General features: G+C 40.2%; 1 protein-coding gene across 5 annotated transcripts in view; it reads right to left on the reverse strand.

Moving 5' to 3' along the window:
• The window catches only part of DIP2C (disco interacting protein 2 homolog C), a 321779-nt gene that overhangs the window by 139849 nt on the left and 155094 nt on the right, over nt 1-26836 (reverse strand). For 3 of the 5 annotated variants that reach the window (XM_051612586.1, XM_051612587.1, XM_051612585.1), the window contains exons 2-3: nt 10676-10747; nt 7919-8086 (exon numbers count right to left, since the gene is read on the reverse strand). In XM_051612586.1, the coding sequence (XP_051468546.1) occupies nt 7919-8086; nt 10676-10747 (240 nt within the window). The remainder of the gene's footprint in view (nt 1-7918; nt 8087-10675; nt 10748-26836) is intronic. The other 2 variants (XM_051612589.1, XM_051612588.1) reach the window with 1 other exon arrangement.

The following is a 26836-nucleotide window of genomic DNA, read 5'->3' on the forward strand; positions in this document are numbered from 1 at the left end:
CCATGATTTCCCATGGCAAATGACTTGCGTAGGCCAACAGAGTGTGGAGAGCCACACAAATCCTTCCAACAACAAAACCTCACGCAAGGGGCTTTACAAACACTGAAAGGAAAATAAATTGTGATGAAAAGCATCAGTTTCATACGTGCACAGCTGCTGTAGGAGGGAGACCTTTCAGGCAGACCTGAAAGCAGTTGGATGAAACACATTCAAGCCTCTGGTTTCCTTCTCCTGGCAGCATGACTATGAGGCACCTCTAGTGTCTCAGTCCCTTCTTCTGCAGCTGTGGGCAGTGCATAAAGCTCTATTTCCAGGTATAAAAAAGACAGTGCATGTAACGTAACCTCGAACACTGACCTTGCCATTGCAGAAGACAGCAGGAGGCCCGGCTGGTCAGGCAGCACTGCCATCCAAGGCATCTCTGACACTGCAAAGGGCTCTTCCCTTCTCCAGTTTGCTATGGAAATTACATAGCTTCTTGTTCTTACTACAGATAGAAAAATCTTTCCTAATCTTAAAATTGATACACTTAACTAGTTTATTTCCCTCCTACTTTGTATATCTGTTTGCTTTTTTAAGTACATCTGTTCTGACACAATAGGTAACATGGAGCTTCTTCATACAGTCAGCAAAGAGACAGCCCCAACATGCTGCACTAGTAATCATGTAAAGTCATAACAAACTGAACAGGAATATCAAAATACCTTCTGCTTTTATGAGGTCTGGGGATCATCTGATGGCTTGAGTTCTGACTTTCCCATTAATACAGGAAACAGTGAATAAACCTCTACCCAAATACAGAGCAGGACATGTGAACTTGGCTCAACAATAGGACCGATCTACATGAGGAAGTTAATTCTGCACTAAAATAGGGAGGAAAGTCTCTCCAACAGCTATCTGTGCCGAGACCTCTCTGTGTACTAAGTTCCTTTAAGGTGAGAAAACACAAAGCATCACCCCACTTTGGGGAGACAGGAAGGAAGCTGATGACAGTTCCTTACTGAAGGGGCTAGAGAAGGAATTAGCTGGCACGGCCTGGACTCACACTTTTGCTTCCCAAGCACCTGCTCCCTTGCACAGCACCAACTATGGTGTGAGACAAAGCACACACCAGCAGAAGCCTACACGCTGCCATCCCTGAGCGATGGGTGGGAGTAGGAGCCACACAGAATAATGAGTACCATGAAATCAGTGAAGTGCTACCATAAATAGCAAAGCCGTGTTAACAGCAGAATTGTTCACCTCCATGAAGGCTCCAGCAATATAGTGCAGTAACAAGCATTTTTTATTTTTTTTTCCCACTTCTGAACATAACTAAATCCAAAAAATTGATAGCTTTCACAGCCAGCACACAGGGTCTGTGAGTTAAGTGCTAATGCTTGCTCAAGTGCAGCTTCACCCAGATGCATTTGTGAAGCGGTGGCACGATGGGCTGCGAGAATTCATACTTGGATCGATTCCTAAATTTAAGGAGGTGGCAGAACAATGGATGGCTTTCATAAAAGAAAGGACAGTGTCACACCGGTGCCCTGCATGCAGACACAAACTCAGGCACTGTGAAACTGATATGGTTCTTACTAATGCCACAGTCCACCCAGCCTTACAGCTAAAGCAGGACTTTAAAAGGCAGGCATAATTATTGCTAATGATTAGAAGTCATTAAGAATTTCCTTCATGAAGAACTAAACCACAGTTATTCTGTATAAAAGGCTGAGAAATCAGTGTTACATGTTCATCATGTTGCACACAAGCATTACCAGGTGCATTGGAGCAAAAAGACATATTCTTAACACAAGCATTAATTCATTTACCTAATACTACTAAATCTGGGATTCAGCTTGCAGATTAAGACACCTATATTTAGGTGTCTACAAGAAGGTGCTTAAACTAAGCTTACATTTTGAAAAACAGAGACCTAGACCAGGACTCAGAAGTGTGAATGAAGGTGTCCAGTGTCTTCAGATGTTGTAGCCTATGATACTTGGTCTGGCAAGAATGGTCTATGTCCCCTTTAAATCCTGTTCTAGATGTGTTTGCTCTGTGCACGTCTCCGATACTGTAGGAAATCCTGAAAGTATTAGACGCCTATCTTCAGGTAACTCCATGAGCCCAGTGGTCCTGAAAGAGCTACGCAGGTTATCAGTGAAGATATCTGCTTTGGAATAAGCTGAAAAGCTCCCTGGGTTTCATCAATCGAATTAACTACGTCTCCTCATGTAAGAATGGGAGCTTAAATACCAGGTTCACAGGCAGACAACTTAATGCACGTATATTGATGTACAAATCCTAATCTGGAGCTGGATACTGCTTTGACTGTATTTAGCTAAAAATGCAAGAGCCTCAATAAAGCTACTTAAGCAATACTATTGCAAGCTGGATAGTTTTACTTTTAAGTCCATGGACGGCACAAAACTGTTAGCTGGGAGCAGGCTTCACCTCCTTCCTTCCCCCCCCCCCTTGCCCCTTCACCCAATTCACCTCTTTGTTCCCCTCTTTTTAATTACTTCTTTCTGTAGCTAAATTGCAGTGTTGTACTGATAATGTGGCAATAATTGCATTGCCCTCTCCAACAGTGGACAATTGTTCTCTTAAAGACAGCTGACAAGTTGCTTTGATGTATTTCCTATTCCTATGTCTGTGTCAAATTTCTGAATTTAAAAATATATAAAAACTCAAATATCTAATTGACAAGAAATAGAAGGCATTCTTAGACACAGGCTACATTTACTATTCTAAAACTAACTTATAATGTGTGACCCCAGGAGAGCTGTAGGGTAAACCCAGCAACTCCAGGGCTAGTGGGAAGGAAGGCAAACAGTGTTTGAATGTAGTTATAAGAAACAGTATTTACCCTCCGTTCAATGTATTTCTGGAGCTTCTATGCAATGGCTGGTAGTTCAGCTGTAGAAGCAAAGGCAGGTGGTGAACACACTGTGTATTTTGTAAACATGTTAGAGGTCACACCACCCCCACGGAACTTGTTACTTAGGCTGGCCTTTCACTCTTCCTATTAAATGTACATCTAAGGAATTAATTCAGTGGATAAGCCCAAATGTGGCACTCCCAACCAAAGACATCCGGGAAAGTGGAGCCACATTCTGCTAGATAAATATGGAGAAAATGGAATTTCTGATTAGGTATGTTTAATTAACAATCTTCCCATCACAGGTGAGCTTTCACTCTTACTCCTGCACTTGCTTCTGATATTAAATAATGCACATATTTCAAATTTATTTTCTTTCATTATTACAATCTCTATCTTGCCTTCTAGCATTTCCTTGCAAGTGTTAAGCCTTCAGTTCAAGCTTAGCATGGCTAATGGTGGCTTCTTTTTTCTCCCCATTACCTCAGCAATAGTGGACATCACAGTAAAGCTGCAATTCATGTGATCTCTGATTTCCATTCTTCTCTAGATAGTCCCACAGCATCAGTGTAATGTTTGAAGGCTTTGGGAGAGTACGTAGCAAAAATCCATCTGTCCACATGCAGTGGTCAACTTACACTGCCAGCAGTTTAGCATCCTTTTCAACAAAAGAAATTTGCCACAGACCTGTCTGTTGGACAGTGTTGTGAATTCCAGCAGTTTTCATTTTGACAGTGGCACCCAGTTCTTCACATGCCCACACTGGCTCCAACTCCTCTGCTCCAGCACAGGCAAACTTTGTTTGAAGGCCCTTAATGGTATCTCCCCTTTTTACTCCCCATTGCTCACTTCTGACTGAGCCATCTTTTCTCACCCATTTGTCAGATTTTTAGAAAAACAGTTTCATGTTTCCTCTTATGCTCTTATGTTTCACAGACGCTCTCCATGAACAGATACTTCATTGAAATCCTTCTAATTCTTTGAAAAACACCTTGAGTCTGATGTGTACTAAAAATATCTGCCCCCCAAACCCCACCATGCTGAATATTGAAACCACTACACACATCACTATTTGACTTAATCATATACTTATTTCTTCCCTTACACCATTTTTTTGCCTTACTATTAGGGTGTGAAGTCTTTGAAGAAAGATACCTTTTGCTCTGTGGTTGACCAAGGTTTGGTATTACGAGCTCTTATCGCAGAATAGGAAACAGAGGTGCCATCATAAAACACAGTGTGTTAAACAATAAACGGGCCTCACACAGTATGGCAAAAGCCAGGCAGTAACCATTATGCTCTAGGTGATGGCATCAAGGATTAGCTCTCAGGTGCTTTTAGAACCTCCCCTTTTAAGCAAGCTAAGCTCTGCAAGACATCCACCAGTTCAAACCAACATTACGTTTTACAAAGACTTTCTAAGCATTCATCTACATACCCTAGTTTCTCATCTGTGAAACATCTGTTCCACTGTTTTCAAAAAAGTGTCCATGAGTTGTGCAGTACATGTTTTTCAAAGAGATCCACGTTCTCAACCTACATATATGTACTTTGAAATGCCCCATCATGGTTATCCCTTGATAAGAACTTTAAAAATTAGGAAGGCAGATGTGATAGGAATACTCATTATTAAAAGAGTAGGAGGGTTTGTTTTTTTTAATTCCAGAATCAAGCTTTGTTTAAACATTTCCTTGCAATCTTTGCAATCTAAATAATGTCTGTGGAAGAGAAAATGACACTTTAATCGCCAGGCTTACTTTGAGTGCCCAAAAGGCTAGCAGCAGGAATAACTGAAAGCAAATGCATGCACACATACAGATAGAAAAGTATGCAAATGTATGCACACATTACAGATAGATATATACGTGTCGTGTTAATAATAGAGGGTATGGAAATTGCTTCCTACTATTCTACAGAAAATTGTGTCTTCACAAGGTAAAGGGTTTTCTGTACAAATGTATTATCTCTGTACTGTGTAGCTTGAAATCTCCCCATGCTAGTGCTATGAGGCTCCAGCAGCAGGAGTTGCAGTGATTTGTCTCCAGGCCTTGGAAAGGAACAGCAGGTGCCTTTAAACAGTGCATCTCACAGGTTTATTAGCCATAATAAATAAAGCACTGGTGATTGGTCTACAGGGTTACACTACAAATAGAGCTACACTGGTGGTACCAATGATGGGAAATTACAAAAAGTAATCTAGTGTAGACACAGCATTTGATTAAGAGAAAATGAACCACCCATGTCTAAGCCGTTAGAAGCAAAGCTTAATTGATAACAATGTTGGCTCTGTTCTGTGAATGAATAATCAAATTTCCTGGCAAAAGACTGGAAGCAAATTGGGAAAAAACACAGTTTATGGGGATGCAGGTAATTTAGTTATTTTTCTTCTAGGAAGGATTTCTCTTAATAGCACGCATGCAGCTGTCCACATGTTATCTTACCCAGAACTGACTGATCTAATCAAGACAATCTTTAGAAAGATATTCTGAAATAAATGCCTGTTTAAGTGGTTATTCTTTCAGCTCTTGGCTGCTAGGGCTCCTCTACAGAGGCAGTAAGAGAAAGGTCACAGCACAAGAGAGATTGAGACATACATGCAGATATAAAGGTCCAGATTCACTATTATTTTTAGACGTCTGACATATGGGAATGCTAAGAAAAGTACTCTGTGCACAGAACATCTCCAGCTACAAACTGACATCCTGAGAAAACGTTTTGAGGAAACAAAGCTGTACTTTTGTCTCCCTAAGTTAAGGGCCATAAGGATTTAATGGGAAAGAAAAAGGTGGCTCCCTCATCCCTTCTCCCATTAACACTGCCAAATGCAGCATATCCGTTCTGGATTTCTGGATCTTCGACAGCCTGGCTGGAACAATACAAATGTCCTTTGCATATGTGCAGGCTGTGCAGCATCTGGATGTGTCAAACCTATTGCACATGCCCTGCAGAGTCAACTTGCAGATGTGTAGCAGATCCAGCATGTCCCCCATGTATCAGACTCAATGCACATTTGCTGTACACCATATGTGACAATATCCTCTCTGGGATTGTCCTGTCAAAAATAAGGAGCCTAAGAGTGAACTACATCACCTGGTGAAGTATCAGCCACATGGGTCCCCAGCTTCCCCTTTCAGGTTAGGATTATAACCATTCCTGAAAAGCAACAGCTTTTCCTTTCCAAAAGGACAGTATCCTAACAAGCACAACAAAAAGACCTTTAGTATATATGTATATATATGTGTGTGTGTTTGTGTTTATACGTGCATATAGCCAGCCCTTCTATTGCCTAGGTCTAGACTTTTACATGGTTTTATATCATTAGTTCCCACCCTGTAGGAGCATGGGCAAGCACACAGGCAAGACTGCAATGCCCTACATGTGTCTACATGGGTGGCAAGAGAAAATCTGGTGTCTCGAGGGGCTGTGAATCCTGTGCAACCTTGCTACAATCCAGAGAGCAGAAACAGACTGCCAGCCACCAGCCACAGGTCCCTGCAGTGGGCAGGATGGATATCTGCTGAAAGGCACAGCCGTGCAGGTGTGGCTGGGGTCACGCCTTGCCTGTCCACACTGCAGCCACATAGCCCTGCCAAATGTTCTTCCTCCACCAGCCTGATGCCTGCTCTTAAAAGTTCATCTGTTTCTGAATAGTTTGGAGTTGAGTGGAGCTCAGGCAGAGCTCTCGACTTGCAAATAGCACAGAATAGGGGTGCTTAAATTTTTACAGTTTCCTCTGGATTCTGGGGGGCTTGGACCCGTAAAGAGCTCTGTGAAAAGGCACTGCCAGAACAGGAATTAGAAACACATGCCTTCCTGGGTTTCACCAACCTGTTCTACAAAAACTCCCTGTTCTGGTTTGGTTTGGTGGGCTTTTTGGTAGCAGGGGAAGGGCCCCAGGATTGGCTCCAGTAAGAAGCTGAGAAGCTCCCCCTGCTTCCAAAACCAGCCAAGGAGCCATTAGAGAGAAAATAGGTGCACCTCAGTGATTAACATATGAAAGAACAGCTATGAGAGTGGTGCTGGTGGTTGGTGAGGAAGAAGGGGAAGAAGGTGCCCAGCAGAAGTTTCCCTGCAACCCATGGCGAGATGGCAGCTGTTCCCCCTGCACTTGTGGAGGAATGTGTTGGAACATTCCCTGAAGGTGCCAGGAGGGGTGAACTCGGCCAGTGGACTTGGATTTTGTGGCCTGTGAACTCTGATTGTGCAGGTTTGGAAGACCCTGATGCCAGGGGAGTTGCTGTTCCTGAAGGAGCCCGTTGACTCTGTGGGAAGCCCACGCCGGAGCAGCTCTGGACCTCGTGGGAAGGACTCATGAAGGAGAGGTTCATGGAGGACTCTTTCCCATGGGAGGGACACCGTGGAGAAGCAGGGAAGGACTGTAAGGAGTCCTTCGTCCTGAGGAGGATGGCGTGGCAAGAACCACCAGCCTGTGAACTGACTCTAAACTCCATCCCCTGTCCCCCTGTGCCACTGGGGGGAAGGAGGGAGAGAAACTGGGAACAAAGTAATTTGGGCCCAGGAAAAAGGGAGGGGTGGGGTAACATATGCAAGCCCTGCTCTTTGTGTTGTCTGTGTCCTGTGTGTGTTTGATTAGTGTGAAATTAATTTTTTTTTTTTCCCCAAGTTGAGTCTGTTTTGCTCAGGACCTTAATCGGTGAAGAACTCCTCTTATTCTTTGTCTCAATCCAGGACCTTTGTCCTTTGCATACCAGTGTGTGTGGGGGGGGGAGAGTTGAGTGAGCGGCCATGGGGCTGCTCCTTTGTTGTTGTGTTGGGCATCCAAAACCACGACACTCCTCCAAAGCAGCCATGGAATGGAAGCTAGAGGGCCATTTATGTGTTCAAACGTTACTGAAAAGGAGTATTCCCTCTCTCTTCCCATCACTTCATTCAGGCACAAGTCGGTAGCAGCCTTCCCGATGTCCTTTTGTGGTCCAGCCTTGTCACTGACAGTTCCTAGTCTATCTTATCGATAGAGATGTCTACCAGAGGCTTCCAGATGAGGCACAGTTATAGACAGATATGGACTGGAAAAGATACATTCATTGTGCTCACCAAAACGAAAATAAAAGAGAGGCCGGTTTCCTGCCGTGCTGGCTGCTCTCTCTCTAGCGGCCGCTTCCCGGATGTCACAGACACCAATGTTGGCAGTGCGGAGCATTCTTCTGGCAGCTCCTTCACTGTGTTGCAGTCTACACCGTACCGCGGCAGCTCCATTCGCTGCTGTAACAAGTTGAAAAAAACTAATTAATTCATGTTTAGTTTTTTTACATTTGTTACAGCAACGGGTGGAGCTGCTGCCCCCATGCAGTAGAGCACACACGCACACACACGCACAGACACCACGGGACGCTCACGGAGCCAACGCGGGTCAATGTTCCACTCTGCCAACATGGGCGTTAGGAATGTTAGCAAAGGTGCAGCAAGAGGACTGTATGTCCCAACACAAGGGAACTGCCTTTGGATTTCCTGTCCTTTGTTGAATGCAGTCACAGAATGCAAATCCCTGCCCTTCCCCAATGCCTCCAATCCCAGCAAAAGAGCCATGTCCATTTCTACACGGTTTTAAAGTATCTCTAAAACATCTATTACCTTTTTATAGCAAGATCCAAGACCACCAAAACTTATAAATGCTTGCAGTTCCCCATCAAAACACATTACAACAAAGAAACAAATGACTAATCGGTGATGTATGTATCTGTTACGAACAGAGGCTTCAAAAAGGCAGCATCTGTTTTGTTATTCTATTTCTGCTTGGAAGGGATTCATATCTCCCTTTCTAGTGAGCAGAGACCTCAAATATACAGATAAGTCTTATAAGTAGAATATATAATTGAACTGTTTCAAGTTTTGTCCAAAAGGTAACACAACAAAACAAACAAAAAGTACAAAGACAGGAAAGACCCAAGCACAAATAATACCAGTTTCTGGAGAAAGATACATTTCTACAGTAGAAGCAGTGTCTTCCACTATAATAAAATAATTCATTTAGCCATCAGCTAAATGATTGAGTCTGATGTACATACAAGAAAACAATGGACAGTATTTCAATACTTTTCTTCTTCATCCTACTATATTCTTCCTTCACTCATCCGTATCCCACATTCCCAGTACAGGATTTTCTGGGAAGTGGTAGAGCAGAAAACATTCACTCCATTTCTTCTCATCTTTCAAACAGCCCTAAATCAGCTACTTGCTCAGTCATGGCCTTTTCATGGCCATGAAGTTCAGCTACTTGCTCTTCATGGCCAATGAATGGACCCCATATAGGACTGGCTTACGGAGATCCCTCTGCTCCTCCTTACACTGGAAAACATTAATATCACAACAGAGACCTTGAAAGATAAGGTGGGATAAGGAGGGTTCTCCACCTTCTCTTTTTTATCATTACATGCATGATGAATCCCCAGCAGTTTCAGCCACAGATACAGCATGAGCAGAACAGTATGAGCTTCCTGGAGAAAGAGGTGTACTTTCTTGTGCAAAGGAAAAATGGCACAACTAGTTGTATAAATAAATCCTGGAACCAACTGCACTGCTGTAGTGAGGATAACTGTGACTCAACAGTCTCTTTGTAACTCAGCAAATTGAGGTAGGTCTCATGAGAACATACTGTGAAGACTATTGTATGTCTGATAGTCTGGTCAGACCAATAAATACCCAGAAATTTAATAACTGCACCTCTGGCATTGTAATGCAGTTGTTATTTCTTTGTTTCATTCTCTAATGGTTCCCAAGGGTCAGGAAGTGTCACAGACACCCTAGAATCACTTCAGAAAATTGAGGTGTCTGTCACACTGATCTCTTTCATGGAGAAGGCCAAGTTAAAGCCAAAGGCACAAACCCACCATTTTGCTACAGAGCTAGCTAATACATATACACCTGAAGAAGACTGAACAAGCTAGTGCCTCCAGACATCAGCAGTTTAAAAAGAAAACCATCAACTCCACCATAAAGGCAGGATTTTTTAAAAGAAAGAGGAAACTAATACCCAGCCTTGTAACAAAACAGGGCTCAGAGGACAGCTGAGCCCAAAAGGAACCTCCATAAGGTGACTGAGATGCCATGAGTGTGTGGGGCACGCTCCTCCGAGGTGAACACAAATTGGAGCCCCACACCAATACCTACAACTACATATTCAGCTCCACGATCCTGTGCCTCAGAAGAGTGAAAGAACTCTGAAGAGTTCTTACATACAAACAGGAATAATTTCAATGAAGCAATACATTATTAAACTTAGTCTGAAGATACTTTTACACCTTTTAGGCAAGTACATGCAACCCACTCCTCAACACTGAGACGAGGTATCTATGAAAGATCAGTAGCCCACGTGTTCTAGGACAAGCTGAACTCTACGGATGTTGCTGGCCTCTCTACTATCTTCAAAAGGGAGATTTGGACAGGTAACCCAGAAAGGGAGGAATGTATAATGCTCCAAGGTTCTCTTCCACTCTTGTCTATACCTCTGTTCAGAAAGCCTTACTTGGCTGAGGTCTTACTGAGTCAGGACATCACGTTTTCCTCTGTATTTTTGCATTACTTCTAACAAACAATGCCTCTCTAATGAGCCTAGGCTGATTTCGTTTTCCAGACATGACTGCCAAACCCACAGCAACGTATGTAAAAAATGTACACACACATCAAAGCAGACATATATATAAAAATATACATAAAGTGGATGGAATAAGCTTTTTCTGCATAACAATAGCTTTGTTTCTGCCATATATGATTTCTTCAGAGATGCAGATTTTTACTGTGGCAACTATCAGCATGCTTCACATCTTCCTATATCGTAAGCACAGATTCACGTACCGGGAGGCTGTGGCAGGTAGGCCCCAATTAATTTTGATCTCTTCTTCTCATATCCCTTCTGTGTGATGTCACCTGCCAAAAAAAGAAAAGGAAAATCAACAAGATGTGGATAAAGACAGTGTCTAGATGCTTAATGGCAGCACCATCAGCTAAGCCATCAAGGCACTGTTTGTCTGTCTTGACAATTATAATGAACAAATGAAAAGCACAGTATGATTATTCCACCCAGAAGAAACTCATTTATGCCAGAGCCATTCTGACAAGTAAACACCCAGCCCTGATTTGTTCCAGCACTGGAGTCCAGCGGCACAGAGTTTTAAAACCATTTTGAGATGCTGTCACACAAGCTTTCAAAAGCTTCAATGACCTTCATTAGGTTAATAAACAATGGATTATACCAAGTGCGTGGGCCTATGGTGGCTGGCAAAACACATCACTGATTAGCATTTTTTATCATTAATGGGATTTTTCTAATCAAGCATGTAAAGCACAAAAAACTTGAAACTGCTGCTGTATGATTTCTGCAATATAAATGTTTCAGCTGATTTCTAAGCAGTACTGAAAAGAACAAAACCAAAACAAATCTACCACAGATCCATGGTAAATAGTAGCATTAAGACTGTCTGACTTTCCAATTAATTCTAAAAAAAAATTTGGAGACAAATATTTGAATTTCATAAATTTAATTAATATGACCCTTCATATACAGTGTCTGCAGTTTTCCTCAGGTAACTTTTAAAGGATAAAAATAATTTTTTCATGTAAAAGTTTCCTAAAAGAAAGTGATGGGTAACTAGATATGTAGAACAAAACGTATACTTTTAGCCTTATCAGAGTTCAGGAGAAGGTTGGTACTGAAGCTGCAATACAGTCCTGACTCTGGAGCTCTACATCTAACTTTAATGGTTAAAGTACTTTTACAAATAGAATTCAAATATCCAGATTCTTCTTTCCAAATGTGTGAGCACAGATGCATGCACACATATATATGTCCTAAATTCAATACAAGCTACTTCAGATACTAAGAAGAGTGACAGGTTTCTCAACTACAAGATTTTTGAAATAACACCACATTCCCTTCAATAAGCTTATCTGCTACTTTGAGACTCATCATGCAGTTAAGAGTTTAGTTGCCACACTGGGCTGAGGCCTTAGGAGGGCAGAATCCACAAAAACCAGTCAAGCTGTGGAAGCAATGTTCAGCTAGATACAGAAATGTGTGCCTGTTCATGTTCTTCTATCCCTGTGTTCAATCTTCACCTAAGGAGACCAGGTGGCAAGAGGACTGCATATTCATTTCAATTCCAGCCACACTGGTAAATGGATGCTAGATTAGCACCCATATATAGACAGAGCTTCCTGTAGGTTGGACTGAAATCACTAACTACACAAAAACACCTTAAAATGTTATTCCTCAATGAAAGATCTTTTCTTGGTGATGGTTCCAATAAGCAATAAGGAGGCAAAATTCTCCAAGTCTCTCTGCCAGTGTCCTGAGCCAACCTCTTGCCCCTGATTAAAAAACAGTGCTTAAAATAACATCTCTCCCCTTTGCTACCATATCTCAAACTGCTCTACAAAAGAAGTCAGCTAAAATATCTGTGGTTTTTAAATTGGGAAAGTGAATGAAGCACTTCAAATTATAACCATCCCATATTTATCCACAGAAGAAGCAGCAGACTTGGCAAGACGAGCTAAGCTTTTACAGTTCAAACCTACTGATTCTTCAAGTACATTTCTTCTCATTTTGAAGAAACTCAGTTTTTTAAACACATTAGTAAGACCTTTTGTCTATCTCCTTTATTCCTGCACAGATTAATGCAATAATTTTACAAGTACCATGTGAGGAACAAGCCCCTTTTCTATTAGGTCCCCCTAGCTTATGCTCTTCCACAGCACAATACCGAGTTTAGGACTGGCTTTTGAACAAGAACTGTACTTCCTTGCCATGAGAATACAGGATTGATGCTACCTTTCCTTTTTTAATTAGCCCTTATCTTAAAAAGTCAGCAGACTCTCATGACTTCACTGCATCTTTCAAAGTCCACTTTGAAAGACAGAAGGGAAAAGGGTCTCAAACTGACTTTTAAGCAGACAGCACATGTTGGTTTTTCTATTTACTACATCAAACTCCTCAAAGCCCCTGCCAATTTAGACCTCCTTGTTGCACTCTCTAGCCTTCTTCTCATGACACCTTCGCCTACTTTTGTGTGGCATTTCTGAGCCATGTTGCAAAGCTGCACAGAACAGCTCTGGGGGACAAACCCATATAAGCAGGGGACAAGGCAGGCAGTGGCTTAAAGGCAAAAGGCCAGGCCATGGATGGAAGGACAATGAAAAGACTTCAGCACCACCATCACATATCAGGCAGCGGAAAGGTGGCACCTCCGATTAACAGCTCCCTGCAGCACTCTGCACTGTCTGTCTGTCTCCTTCCTTGGCTCTTGCCCCATCCTCTGTCCCAGCTCTGCTCCCAAACACCCTGCCTGGCTCTGCTACTTCCCACAGCTGGACCCCAAGCTCTCCTCCTCCTCCTCACTCCCTTCATCCTGGGCTGCATTCACTTCACTGCATTAAAAGTTTACAGCCTCCTATTTGCATCAGTATTCTCCAGTTGTTTTTTTCTCTGGATGTGTTGCTCTTTTCCTCCTCACATCTATTGCTGATTTGACAGGTTTGCACCATGGGAGGGCCACAGATGTCTACCCTGGAAAGTGCAGCATCCGGAGGTCAGAGGAGAAGGGCAAAACACAAGCCTGAGAGATCAGAACCCACCAACAGCAACCAACACTGAAAAGGTGGCAGATTTTACCCTGATTTTTTCCCCATCCATATTTAAAGTTGAATGTCAAGGAATGCTAATCCTCTTTCTACAAAGCAAGTTCACTTATTTCATATCTTCCATGGTCCTCTGGGGCACATGAAGGAAAATTTCATTTTGCAATGAAAGGGACAGCACAAATGAAAGACCATTCAACCCTCCAAGGAAGAAGCTTGCCTGGTGGAGTGAGTACAGGATCAGCACTCTGGCACTCTGTTATCCTACTCCCATCTCTTTATTTGTGATTTGTGCCCCTGTTTCTGCAACTTCCAGAGCTGCAGATGGCAATGCTCTCCTACACTGGCGCTCACAGACAGCAAGTATTTTGTAGCTATATTTAGCAAAGCCATGCTGTAGTGTAAGTTCACTCAACTATGCTCACTGCAACTGCTACTGTTTGCATTATACCCACCATTTCCTTTGAAAATTTACTGTATTTTTCTCTTTCCTTCAACAGTGTTGGATTTCTGCCTCTTTAAAAAGATGATGGGGCAAAGTCGGGGGAGGCGGGTGAGAGCAGCATAACCACAGCACACACACTTATCACAAGGGAGGCAGGAACTCCAGATAAGTGATAAGAGAGCCTCCTGGGATACCCCACATTGTGCAAGACATTTTGAGGAGAAAGAAATGCCAGCAATTACAGAAGTCATTCCCATTATCCTATCCCCTTTCCTGGCCCCTCCTCGAGTCAGCTCCAGCCAATTTATATGTCATGACCTATACTGATCGTGGAATAACACTTTAAAATGAAAAGAATAAAAAGGCACATTTTAGGTAATCAGCAAAGTATAGACTTTTCAGCATTCTGTTGAGGGGAAGGTTATTAAATGTGGAAATACTTCCACATGAAAAATATTTGTACAATACCACCCTTCTTTAAAGCATTTAGATTTCAAAAGCTGCAAGTGGTGAAACACTGGTACCACAGACAAATAAGGTGCTGTGCTGCTTTCATGAAAATAAAAAACACTTAAAGGCAATATAGTATAAAAGTTTCCCTTTCAACTGAAATACAGATTAGCTGATTTAGTATCACTTCCTGAACACAAACATGTCCAGTCATGATGGGCTGCTACCATGATATATGAAAGAATTTCCTCAAGCAATTGCATTATACAGGGGAAAACAGAACCCAACAACTAAACCAAACCCAAGAGAAGACAAATACCACCAAATCCTTCCTTTTTTTCTGGAAGATGCCATTAACTCTTACTGATCTCAGTCTTTCAGGACACAGCACAGGTGAAAGGCTAATGATAAAACCAGGGACTACAACCAGTTTGTTTAGTGCCATGAAAACTCAGTTTCATGTTCAGAGATCTCAAAGCCTGACAAATGCTGCTGGTTTTCACTACACATGCATGTTTCAAAATGAAATTTCAGACTGGGACTTTTAATTAGTTTAAGGCACTTAAGGAAAAATCCACCATGGCAAATAATGCAATCAATAACTCCTCTCAAACACAGGCTAACAGAGAGCTTGCCAGTGAGTGCCTTTCCTTTGCCCCTAATTTTCTGCCCTCTAAAGATTCAATTTTCTGTATGACTTGTTTATTGCTGATGACTCAAATTCAGTGTCAGCATCTTGGCAAGAGGGATTTGAATGAAACAAAGCTCCTCATAAAGAGAACTGTGACTCATTTACTTCTCCCACTCATGATGCAGAAAATCTCCCTGTCTGGTCTCCCAAAAATATGCCAAAAGATAAAGGATTCCATTTTGGATGGTGCAAGTACAGAGATATCAAAACTTCACAAACATATCTCATGTCACATGTACATGAACACAAAAATATATATATCAGCAGCTATTTTCTTTTCCAACATCTTTTAAAAAAGATGTTTAACCTCATTGGCAGCTTAGAGAACTACTCAGAACTATGACAAAGAAACAAATGGTAAACTGTGGTATTGGGCAGAAAAATTAATGGGATGCCACACTTTCCCTGCAAACAGCGTCAGAAATTACAGTGCTGCTCAAGTGCCTTTAGGGGGGTCATGCTGTAGCTTAAAGGTTTCAGTGATAATTTTACCCACTATCACCAAATTCTTTTTTTTTCCCAAGGATACATTTCGGTTTTGTATGTTGCAAGCAAAGCAGAAAATGGCTGAATTTCAATGATAGATAAGAAAGAGTGTTCCATGTGTACTTTACATCTTATAATGTTTCCTAAAGTGGCTTCTAACTCAGGAAAAAAACCATTTAAACAGATTATGCTATTAACAGATAAGATAAGCAACATTAGCACTACTAAAATGAGAGATAGAAGGTCTTTTCAAAGTATTCCTGTTAAAAATAAATCCTTGCTTCCCATCCTTTCAATAGACAAATTAAGTAGCTGTTGCATAACCTGCAAGTTTTTAGTTTTAATGCAATAGTAATTTTTTTTAAAGTATCATAGTATCCTAGTATCATTCTGGTTGGAAAGAACCTTCAAGATCAAGCACAACCACTACCCTAAGTCTGTCATGTCCACCACTAAAACCTGTCCCCTGGCACCACATCTGTCTTTATAGATGTCTCCAGGGATGGTGGCTCAACCACCTCATCTAACAGCCTGGACCAAAAAAGTGAGTAGTAAATTATTTTACATAGAAGACATTTTTTAGTATCTACACCTTGAATCCCAGAAGACCCCCTTAATGAGTTGCCCCACTTACTTCCTGGTCCCAAAGTCTCCAGCACATTTTTGCAATACCCAAAATACATCTGGGCTTCAAAAGAAAAAAGAAAGAAAAAAAAAAAACACAAACTGTTCAAAAAAGAACCCCAAAACACTTAATTGAAGGCAAGGAAAACAATCCTGGGGATGCTCTGAGTCAGACTATCTGCCCTTGGGCTGCACTGTGCACCAGGGGCACTGCCAGAGGGGTGGCCACAGGCCAGGAGCCACCGTGCTGCCCAACACCCTGCTCCTCTGGAGCCGGGAACTGTGTGGTCCTCGGGCATCCCAGAGCTCCCCTAGAACTGAGAACTTGTGAGGCACTACTTTTATGGCCTGGATTATTGTAAAGTAAACAGAGGCTGGTTGAACAGTGAAGGTTTCCATTCTCACTGTCAAGAGTTTATTTCATTATTTAAAGCTTTAACGAACGCTTTATATAATGAAAGCAATCCTTGCCATTTTTGGAATTTTATGGCTGTTAGGACCCTTCATAATGTTGTTTTCCTTCCTTTATTGCTTTATAAGGCTTATAGGGCACCCTTGAAGTGTATATCCTTTTTGCAGCTGCTGGAAGCTCATCTTTCAACTCTCCACTCACTTCCCTGTTGCCTATGAGGCATTTGCCTCTTCTACTTATTCTCCCAGTCTCTAACACAAACTGTGCAGAGTCAGATCTTGCTGAAGATAAAAATAAAACACAATTCTGAAAAGTATGCCTAAGGAAACATCCCTGATGAATGTCATTTAAGAGACAGGCTTTAGATTTCAACTTAGAAATATTCCCTAAAGAAAGATAATTACAGCAGTAATTCCACTTATCATTGCTTAGAATGTACAGTTCAGAGTAAATCAGATATTTCCATAAAGAGTGCACTGCACTGGGTACTGCACAAATTTGTGTTTCCATTTTTTCCCAACCCAGAAAACATCTTTGAAAAAAGAACTGAGAGGCAAAGGAGGGATCTTGAAGGAAAACATAAAACGGAAGTACAAAACAAAATAAAAAATAAACTATCTGAACCAGTCTATAAGCCATCCTCCTCTGGGCAGAAAAACATAGCCAAGCTTTCCAAAAAGAAAAAGACCTGAAATATCTCAGTAAAATAACGAAACTGATTAATAGGGAAATTTCTTATTTTGCCACTGCTCTAAGAAGCAGTCTATGAAAACAACTCACCTGCTTGTGACCTTGTATTTTTGAACTAGGTATTTTTTCACTACTTTAGCCATTACTAGGGTTAAGCAAACCCTAAGCAACTCTAAATGGGTTAATTACTAGGGTTAAACAAAAAACTATACAGGGGTTAATCTTCTTAGAAGATAATGGAAATCTTCTAAAAAGAAACAAATTGCTAAATCGATAATGTGTAATTTTGCTTTCAGTAATTTGATGCACCACAATATGTAACTGCAGAGCTCTTTACAAATTTCAATCCGGAACATAACCTCCTATTTTCATATGCTGGAAAAAAATAAAAGAACAGCTTTTTTTATATTGCAACTTTCTTCCTTTTGACTTGTGTTCACCATAAAGCTTTTGTGTTTGAGATTAGCTATGCCAGTCAATAATAGAAGTGTTTCAGCAGTACCTAAAAGCATTTATTTTACCCTAATGCAGGTTAACAACATTACATTGATTTGAAAAATAGGTATTTAGAGCTGTTGCATTACAGTATTAGAATACCAAAATGCCCAAATCTCTTCCCACAGGTTTTGTAAAAATAGAACCTCTTCTGGGCAAAAAAAAACCCAAATCCTTCATGCAAATGCAAATTTCCACATACTTTGACAGCTGGATGCAAATGCTGGAAAGCCTGGATTTCTCAACTACCACTGAGGAAACTGCAGTAGGGATACTCCTTTTCAAACAAATAGAAAACCACTAATGGTTGCAGAAAAATACTGAGGAGTTGTAAGCAGTTGTGAGCAGGGACTTGAACTGCCATAATGACCATGCTGAGTGACCATAACATCTTTAAAAATGCATCACTTGTGATATCATTGAGCACATTAATCTGGCCCACCATTGTAGTACACCATGTTTTGTTACATGACACTAGGATTTTGAACAACTAAAGAAAAAAGCCATCATTTATCAAGGAAACACAAGTGTCTTTGATGACAATATTCACATTTTTCTGTTGAAATGACAGCACTTACTTTTCTTAAATCCAGTTAGTAAGTTATTTTCAACTACTTCTTTCAATTCAACTCCTTAATCACAAACTCCATCTCCATTGTCCAAGAACCATAAACATCTATTGCTTATGATATACCCACCATCTGCTTTCCCATTCCCAAGAGTTGAGACACAATTCTATCATAAACTCATTGTCTCCAAGTGTGATTTGAACTATGCTACATGATGCTCTAGAAATTCTCCATACACCTACAAGTTCTAATAAGCAACTCTGCCAACAACCTAGCCCACACTCCCGTTGTCTCAGTTCCAGTCACCAAGTTCTGGTGCTTTGTCAGTCAGCAGTAATTCCGGATCTTTTTTGGGGTTTCCAAACAAGAATAAAATAACTTCAAATTCTTTCAGATAAAATCTAAATCATACAAACATACTCATTTTAAAAGCATGCAAAAGGGAATGACCACCTCAGCCACCCAGTCCAATGTCCTCCTATGTAAGAAGAGCCAATTGAAGTGAACATCATTCCTCTGAGTGATGAGTGCTCTAATAACAACATTAAGCAGTCCCAACAACTCTGTCCAAGCAGATTTCTAGCTATTTTGTGCAAAACTAAACCACTTTATTCAGTGTTCCCTTCTTAGAATGCTGTCTGAAATATGGTTATCTATAGATTTACAGAAGAGGTGAGAGCTGCTTTAAATCTCCTCTGGAGGAGAAAGGGAATTTAGATTCACATGTTAAAAAAGATGCATTAAATGAAGGTAACTTCTTCAGTTGTATTTTGTGAGACAGGGCTGGAGATGGTCCAAAGCACAGAATAAGTCACCTGAATTTCCAAAGCCCACAACTCTTTCTGGAGTACTTCTTCTTGGCTTTCTATTACATCTTTGCTAAGATAGCTGTGATGGACCGTACCGCTGTTTTACATGGGAACATAGGTTTTGCTAAGCAGAATAGTGCTTAAAACTTAGACACAGCAAGAGTTAGCATTCTGGTGCATTTTATGGATCTAATCAACATTCTCTGAATCTTATCCCACAGTCCAAATAATCCAAAATAGGTGAAAAATTGTGCTACTCTTCCTCTATCTCTCATGTGCTTGAGAAGTAATCCTGATATTACTGCGAGACACATAAAACACCACAATCTGTATCTGAACTGTAATACCATCACACACACATATTGATGCTGTCTTTCCAAGGAAATCGATTAATAATTTTGTGCCTCAGTACCTCAATTTAGCACAACATTAGACACCAGCTCTGAAACAGATCATCTGAGTTACTCCTTCAGTCCCACTGCTGGTTGGTGGCAAACTGCTGACCAGTTTGACAGAACACAGAGGCTGCATGAGGAATAAACAGAGCAACCTGAAAGTGGTGCCTTGACTGAAGAAGTGCTGTGGAGGGAAGGACTATGTTTTTGCTCATAAACCTCAGTGCTCACTTTCACTTGATAAAAAACTGACCTCCCATTTTAGTAACTTTAGCCTTCAGGAGGTGTTAAAAGGTGTCAGACAGGTACATGGCAACTTCTGGGTCACTGAGGCTAGTTCCATGTAGTTCAGGAGAGCATGACAAACTCTTTCAGAAAATAATTTAGTTCCAGATGGAGATAAATTCAGCTGGGCTACTTTTTTTTTAATTCCATGCCATTATAGCATCCTCTTTCTTTGCCATTTTTTCCACTGATCTGCATCTTTTCAACATGAAATAATTATTTTTCATTTAATCCTGTACCACAGGCTTTTCTGGCCTCTACGTAGACAAACTCCATTTGTCTAAAAAAGGTGAGCTACCATAACAAAGCAAGAGATCAGGCCAGTCTTGTACAACCTATCTTGTCAAAGATAACTGAGGTTGTATTTATCAAGTTATCCATTGACCTACCTGCATATCACTAAATTTTCTCCAACATGTATGTGAAGTATTCCATTCCTTTAAAGTTAGACGTGCTGCTCAGATCACCTTTTCTTTCCTTCCTACTCATCACTACTTGTAAATTTTGAAATGGCACTTATTGTTTGAAAATTACAAATTATTACCACTGAATTTTCTCCCACCAGTATTTTTCAGTATTTCAGCACTGATATAATCTAACTGCCTACTTCAGGAAACTGAGTATTTCTTCTGTTGTTATTAATATATAATAACTATTCAAACTGTTTCTAAAAGGATAAAGGCATCCTAAACTGCACAGTTCCTGGAAGTATTTCTTTTCCTACTAACCTGAGATAACTAAATATTCACTGCAATTAATTTGCAATTCAAAGAAAAAACAATTCAGATTTTTAACCAAATCTGGGCCTCAAAACTAAGGAAGATGTATGCAGAACAAACTGATAAATCTCCAGTTATAAATATTAGAATATGACTGTCCTGGTAATGCAAAATAAATTAATTATGTCTCTAGTCTCAAGAAAATAATAATAAAAAATCCTTATTTTACAGCCTGCAAAAGCAGTTTAGGGAATATTTTAAAGCACAATTTGTTGACAATTTATTTGATTCAACAGCAAGACATGATAATACAAACAGCTATTTAAAGGCATCCGCAGTAAGTGAACTGCAATACCAGTTTATAAGGTGCCCAGATCACTTCATCTTTTCTGTGTAAAAAAACTACATTTGAAAACTGTTGTTAGCATAATTTCTGCATGAACTGAAGTACTGAAATTCCACTCTTAAAAGAATAACCTAGAATGTATTAATGTAATTTTCCCACTTTGTTCCAGAAGGACCTCAAAAGGCAAGATAAATTAACATCATCTGGTTACTCAACCTGATTCCAAGTGTGTTACTAAAAGAACAGAAAAGCCCAAAAGCAGCTCACTGTTCTCCTGTTACGTGGGCAAAGTGTTTATGAAGCACTCAAAATATGCATCCTTCTACTCAAGGACTTCTGTTACCCAAAGGCTGACTCAGATCCTACCCTCTTAAGCCTGCAAAACAACTCAAAAGGAATAATAGCTACATACCTTCAATTACCTCAAGACATAATCAATGCCCCTGTTCTCCACAGTTTTCACAATATTTGACAATTCCATTTTTTCCCTGCTGTAGCACCTTTGAAGGCTCCTAAAGGTCTGCAACATTATTATAGACTTAATGTGACAGCTCATACTGATGTTAGCACACAGCAGCTGTTCTCACAGAGGGCATTACCCTCCAGTGCCTGTGAAATACAGCACTTGGAAATCTGCAAGTTTCTGCTAGGTTCAAGGCACACACTTCTCTGCAACTGGAAAATCAGATCTCCATACTCACTCCATACTCTCATCCTTCTTATTTTTCTCTATTTCCACCTTAGAACTACTCTTGATCAAGAAGCAGAAATTTACTGCAGTAAGCCAGGCGTGCAAGCATCTTATTTTCTTCCTCAGTTCTGAGTTCATTATTTATGTCATATGTTAATGAGGCTGTCTGTGATTTCTGTGCTTTTCCTTCAGATTTCAAAAATAATAAAATATTTCAAACCCAAAAGAATCCACTGCTTTCACATCTTTATTACATTCTATCAAGCTATGTAGAGTTCATTTTTTTTAAAAAGATTAAATAAAATCAATCACAGCTACACTTAATAAAATAAAAGCAAGCAAACTTTTACTGAGTAATGTTCACTCTCATCTGTACTAGAAGCCAAAACTAGCAATGCCTTTCTAACAGGCAGGCATTAGCAAAGATCACTTCCCATTATGATAAAGTTCAGCACCTAAGTCTGGCTTTCACAGAAAGGGATGGTGCTTTGGAAGGAGAAGTTTTTTAAAAAGCCTGTTAATTAATGTCTGTATAATGTGTCAAAAGAGATACTGTTCTGCTCTCGTTTTTTAATTCTCATGAGCTGACAGGTAGCTAATTACTATCACAAATGTTTCTTAATTCACTAGTTTGCTGGAATTCCCATTGTGGCTTACTTAATTTTGGGAATCAGTAGGTAAATCGGCAAACATGTGAGCCCGAGGACTGAAGGAACACCATAACATACCTTACAAAAGCCATCAGTCCACTAGTTTTTACAGTTACAATATAGATATATTTTTAAAATGCCAATAAAGATTAGTTAACTTGCAGAAAAGCAACAAGAGACTTCATTTAATACTCTGCTATTAAGTCCTAACTTGGAAATAGGACTAGCAGAGCCTGAGAAGGTAGCCATTTTTTAAGATATCAAGAATGCAAGAATTAAAGTAGGATTTACAATGTCATGTAAATATACATAAAACATTGACTTTTCAGCATAATTCAGATTGCACATACATGTAGATTGTTTTGGACAGAAATGCATGTGACTATCAGGCTTCCAACTAGTACACTGAGATCCAAGATCCTCAGTCCTGATCCATACGCCTAGCATGGGTGGACAACTAACAACTTTAAACCTGACAAACTCAAGCATGAAGCACCAGCTGAAGTTTTAAAGATTATATATATATGTGTGTGTGTGTGTGTATATATACACATAATTTTTTTTAGAAATACCAAGGCTGGAAAAGACCTCTACAATCATCAATTCCAGCCTATGACCTAATACCACCACATCAGCTAGACCATGGCACTAAGAGTCAGAAACAGAGGAACGGTCACACTGGATCCCTTCCAATGCTTTTTCATGTCTTCAGCACTCACAGTTACTTAGTGGACAGAGAAAGGTATAAAGTTTGAAACAGAAAAAGTAAATAAACTACCCTGCCTCTTCTCAGTGTCATTTGATCAAAAGCCGTGAGAGACTCAGCTAAGCCTCAGAGCACGAAACTGCAATAACCTTCTGGGATTCACTGCCACAGCTCAGAGTACCTTTTGCTGCACAAATAAAACCAGAATCCCATTTTGAATCTTGCTGAAGCCTTGGCCTCAGTAACTTTCAATGAAGAGCTAATTCCACAATGTAATTACACTCAGTGTGAATTTGCCAACTTTTAAAGTTCATTAAGTATCCTCCTACCCTCTTGCTGTTAAAAGTCCATGACATATCTTCTCTGCAGCATTCATTATTTGACCCGCTTTTGTCAGTTCTTCCTCATTTGCCTCCTTGTAAGGTAATTATTTCCAGATTTTCAACACACTTTAGATTTTTTCCATGCCATTTCTCATTTTCATCTTGCTCTCACAGCAACAGGCCTGTTTCTCCACAGGTAAGTCAAGGCAGTGGGCAATGCTGAGAGAAGCACTCAGCACAGTGCTCCAGCCCAGGGTTTCCCAGTGCTCCCAGTCCATGTCTCCCAGCAATTATCCCTGTGCAGCACTGCCCACTTACCCCAACTACCAACACCCATGTTCATGTCTCTCTTCTGACCTGTTTCCATTTAAAAAACTCTAAATACAAATCTTTATCCCGGACTGAGTTTTTACAACATATTATCAGATTCCAAAAGCAGAGATTAACTATATTTAACTGAGAAAACTGGACAGATCTGATTTTATAGTAAGGTTAAGACACAAGCAGCCCAAGGCCAGAGATTTAAAAGAAAAATAAAAACTATTCATCCTGACACACAGATCCCACACAGATCATGTTTGGAGTACTTCATGCATCCAAATGAAAACAAAACTTCTCCTTGAAATTTTGTAATATCCTATTCACTATTGAATTGTATATTACATATACTTCTGTATTAATAAAAGCTTTCCTTACAATGCTTGCAATTTTGGTGTCATCAATCACGTTGTCATTAGGACTGAGTTTTTCTGTTAGTTGTTGGGTTTTTTCTGGTTTATACTTCCCCCTCTGTTTTCCTTGGCTGCCTAGTTCTGACTTTGAAAGACTGATGTAAAAAAGACTTTTTCTGTAGGACGGGACAACTTCTTTGGTTCTCTTCAGTCAAACTTTAAGCTACCTCAAGATGCTCTCCAGATTGAAACAGAGTGGTTTGAACATCCACTTCAGTCAAAGTTCATCTCATTTGATAATATAGAAAACAGAAGAATAAGAGGGTTGAAGAGATTGTGAAGAGAAAGACATACTTTGGCTTCCTGAAAGTTATCTATACATATAAAGAAAATGCATGCAATACAAGGAACTGAAACTAGAGAGACTTGAGAGCTGAAAGTAGAGAGAGCAATGGTAGCAGTTCAGATGGATCAACAGCATGTCTTGTCCCCAGTGGCTATTAATTTATGTCTTATTTAAGAAGTTGGAAGACACAATCCCAGAAAAGTTTAGACTTTGAACACAAAATAATGCAACCAAGGTGGTTTATTTTGACATGCCTACTTCCATACAGGAATTCTGCACAAATGCAGGATTACTGTAAAAAACTCAAATGCAAGTGTTGTCTCAGTGAACACCAGTGTGAAATTAGTATCCATCTCAGTAAACCGGAGGAATAAATCTCTGAAATCTCTGAAGTCCTTCATTTTTCAAATTGCATTTGCACTGGTATTTATCTTATGTAAAGGTTTCTGAGACTCCTTTTGCACAAAAATACGCTGTAATATAAAATCAGTAACTCTTTGACTCGTAAATGCTGACAGGCCTTGAAATAGGAGAGGATACTAAAGCTGCAACCAGGGCTGCAGGCATACCAGGGAAATCTGGCTGATGTCTTAAAAAATTTGGGTAAATTCAGGAGTGGCTCTGTAGGCAACTTTACCTACCAATGGGCCTCTGCTCCTAATAGCTGACTAAAAGAAGAAGCACAAACAATAAGGATACCAGGCTATATTTTAAGTATATATATATATATACACACACACACACACTACCATGTTTTTATTAGCTGAAGTTCCCATCTGCCAAAAAAGCTTCTGTCAAGCTAACAGCTCCAAGGAACTTACACTGAAATGTCTTTCTGTTAAATTATATAATTTACAGAACTAAGACTCTGACTTCTTTCACTCAAGATATCATCATGGTTTAGTGCTGACCTGTTCTGTAGTTTCAGGTGTGCTGTCAGAGTCATATTAGGTTACACAGAGAATGGAAGAACACTTTTCTCTGCAGCTCCTAGGTACCACTGTAATATAAATAATGCATAATAACAAAGAGTACATTTGTACATCCACTATGAAAATCATTTGCTCCAAGTTTTCTAAATCGGTCAATGTATACATCTTTACTCTTTAATCTCTGCAAGCTCTATACCAAACAGCTCCTTTAAAAATCACAAGTTTTTGCAAAGTCAGGCACTTCCTAATGGCTTATTCCAGAAGTTACACTCTGCATACATATGTATGAAGAAATTACCGAAAAAAAAGCAGCTCAGCTTATTTGTCTTTTTGGTCACCTAATCAAAAAGGTGATTGGATTCATTTTTACCACATCAGTGAAGTCACTGGAGAAGAATAACACTTTTTTTTTTCATGTGACAGATGAATGACCTTCACCATGGAGTTAATGAAATGAAAGTTAAGCCCATGTGTCTTACAGGTCCACCAAGGCCATGGTTCACTTCTACTTGTGTCTGTAGGGAATACCACCCACATATACTGCAGTAGCACTCACGTTCTTCGACTCTTAGAGTATATATATAATATCAAGAGGCCCATTTTCTTTCTGCTGTAAGCAGAGGAGACGAGAGGACACCAGCCAGTGAAAGAGGTGAGATAAGCAGGATTCTTACTAAACACAATTAGGAGATAACAGCAAGGTATCCTTCATTTTCCAGGGAAATCACTGCTCTAATGCAACCGAAGTATTTAACACTACATGTGAAGATGACACACAGCATCATAGATCTGTCCCAAGCCTCACTACTGCTTTCCATGCTCCCAAACATTGTTTGATACTTTCCCTGTCATTTTATGAATTTTCTTTCCTGCAAGAATCACCAGAGTGCACCCACAACTTTACAGAGTCGTCTCTTCTTGACCTTATCTCATGGTCCCACAGAAAATGGCACTGCTTACTTTTATCTCAAAATTTGCCAAGTCACTGCCGGAGCCTGTGACGTTATTACTACAGACTACACAGGAGATGGACTTCCATATCCAAGCCCACAGGCAGACACTACTTTCAACCATGAGCTTTCCACAAGAAGCTGAACCTCCATGACCTGACGGCCCTGTGACCCTTTTCCCCTTCCATCTGTCCCCCTAAAGCAGGAACTTTGGCAGATCTCTCTCCTCATGCAGTGACTGCAGGGCATGGCTAGTGAATCTTCAGAGATGGATTCACCAGGTACCACTCCCATGCAGTGTTTGCACAGCTCCCAGCAAATCTCCTAACTGGTAAATCCCATAAAGTTCCTCAAGTAAGTGGGCTTCTTATGTGGCTACCTCACCAGTGCAGGACTAACAGGATCTGATAAAACTGAGGCTACAGCCTCCTGCGAAGGTATGGGCTGCATTGGCTATCTAATAACAGTGAAAAGTAATATAATAATGGAAAATACATGAGAGAGTCCATTACCTATTTATTTTATAAAATCATAGATTGTTTCTAATTAATGGAAAAAAGTTAAAAAAAAAAAAAAAGAAAGTTACAGTTACCAGACATCGAAAAAATCTAAAATATAGAGCCATAGTAAAATAAAAATGGAACAAAACTACCTCATGTTCTAGGACAGTGAGGAAAGGGGGGACAGGAGGAACCTAG

The sequence above is a fragment of the Apus apus genome, chromosome 2 (genome assembly GCF_020740795.1).
Source record: "Apus apus isolate bApuApu2 chromosome 2, bApuApu2.pri.cur, whole genome shotgun sequence".
Lineage (NCBI taxonomy): Eukaryota > Metazoa > Chordata > Aves > Apodiformes > Apodidae > Apus > Apus apus.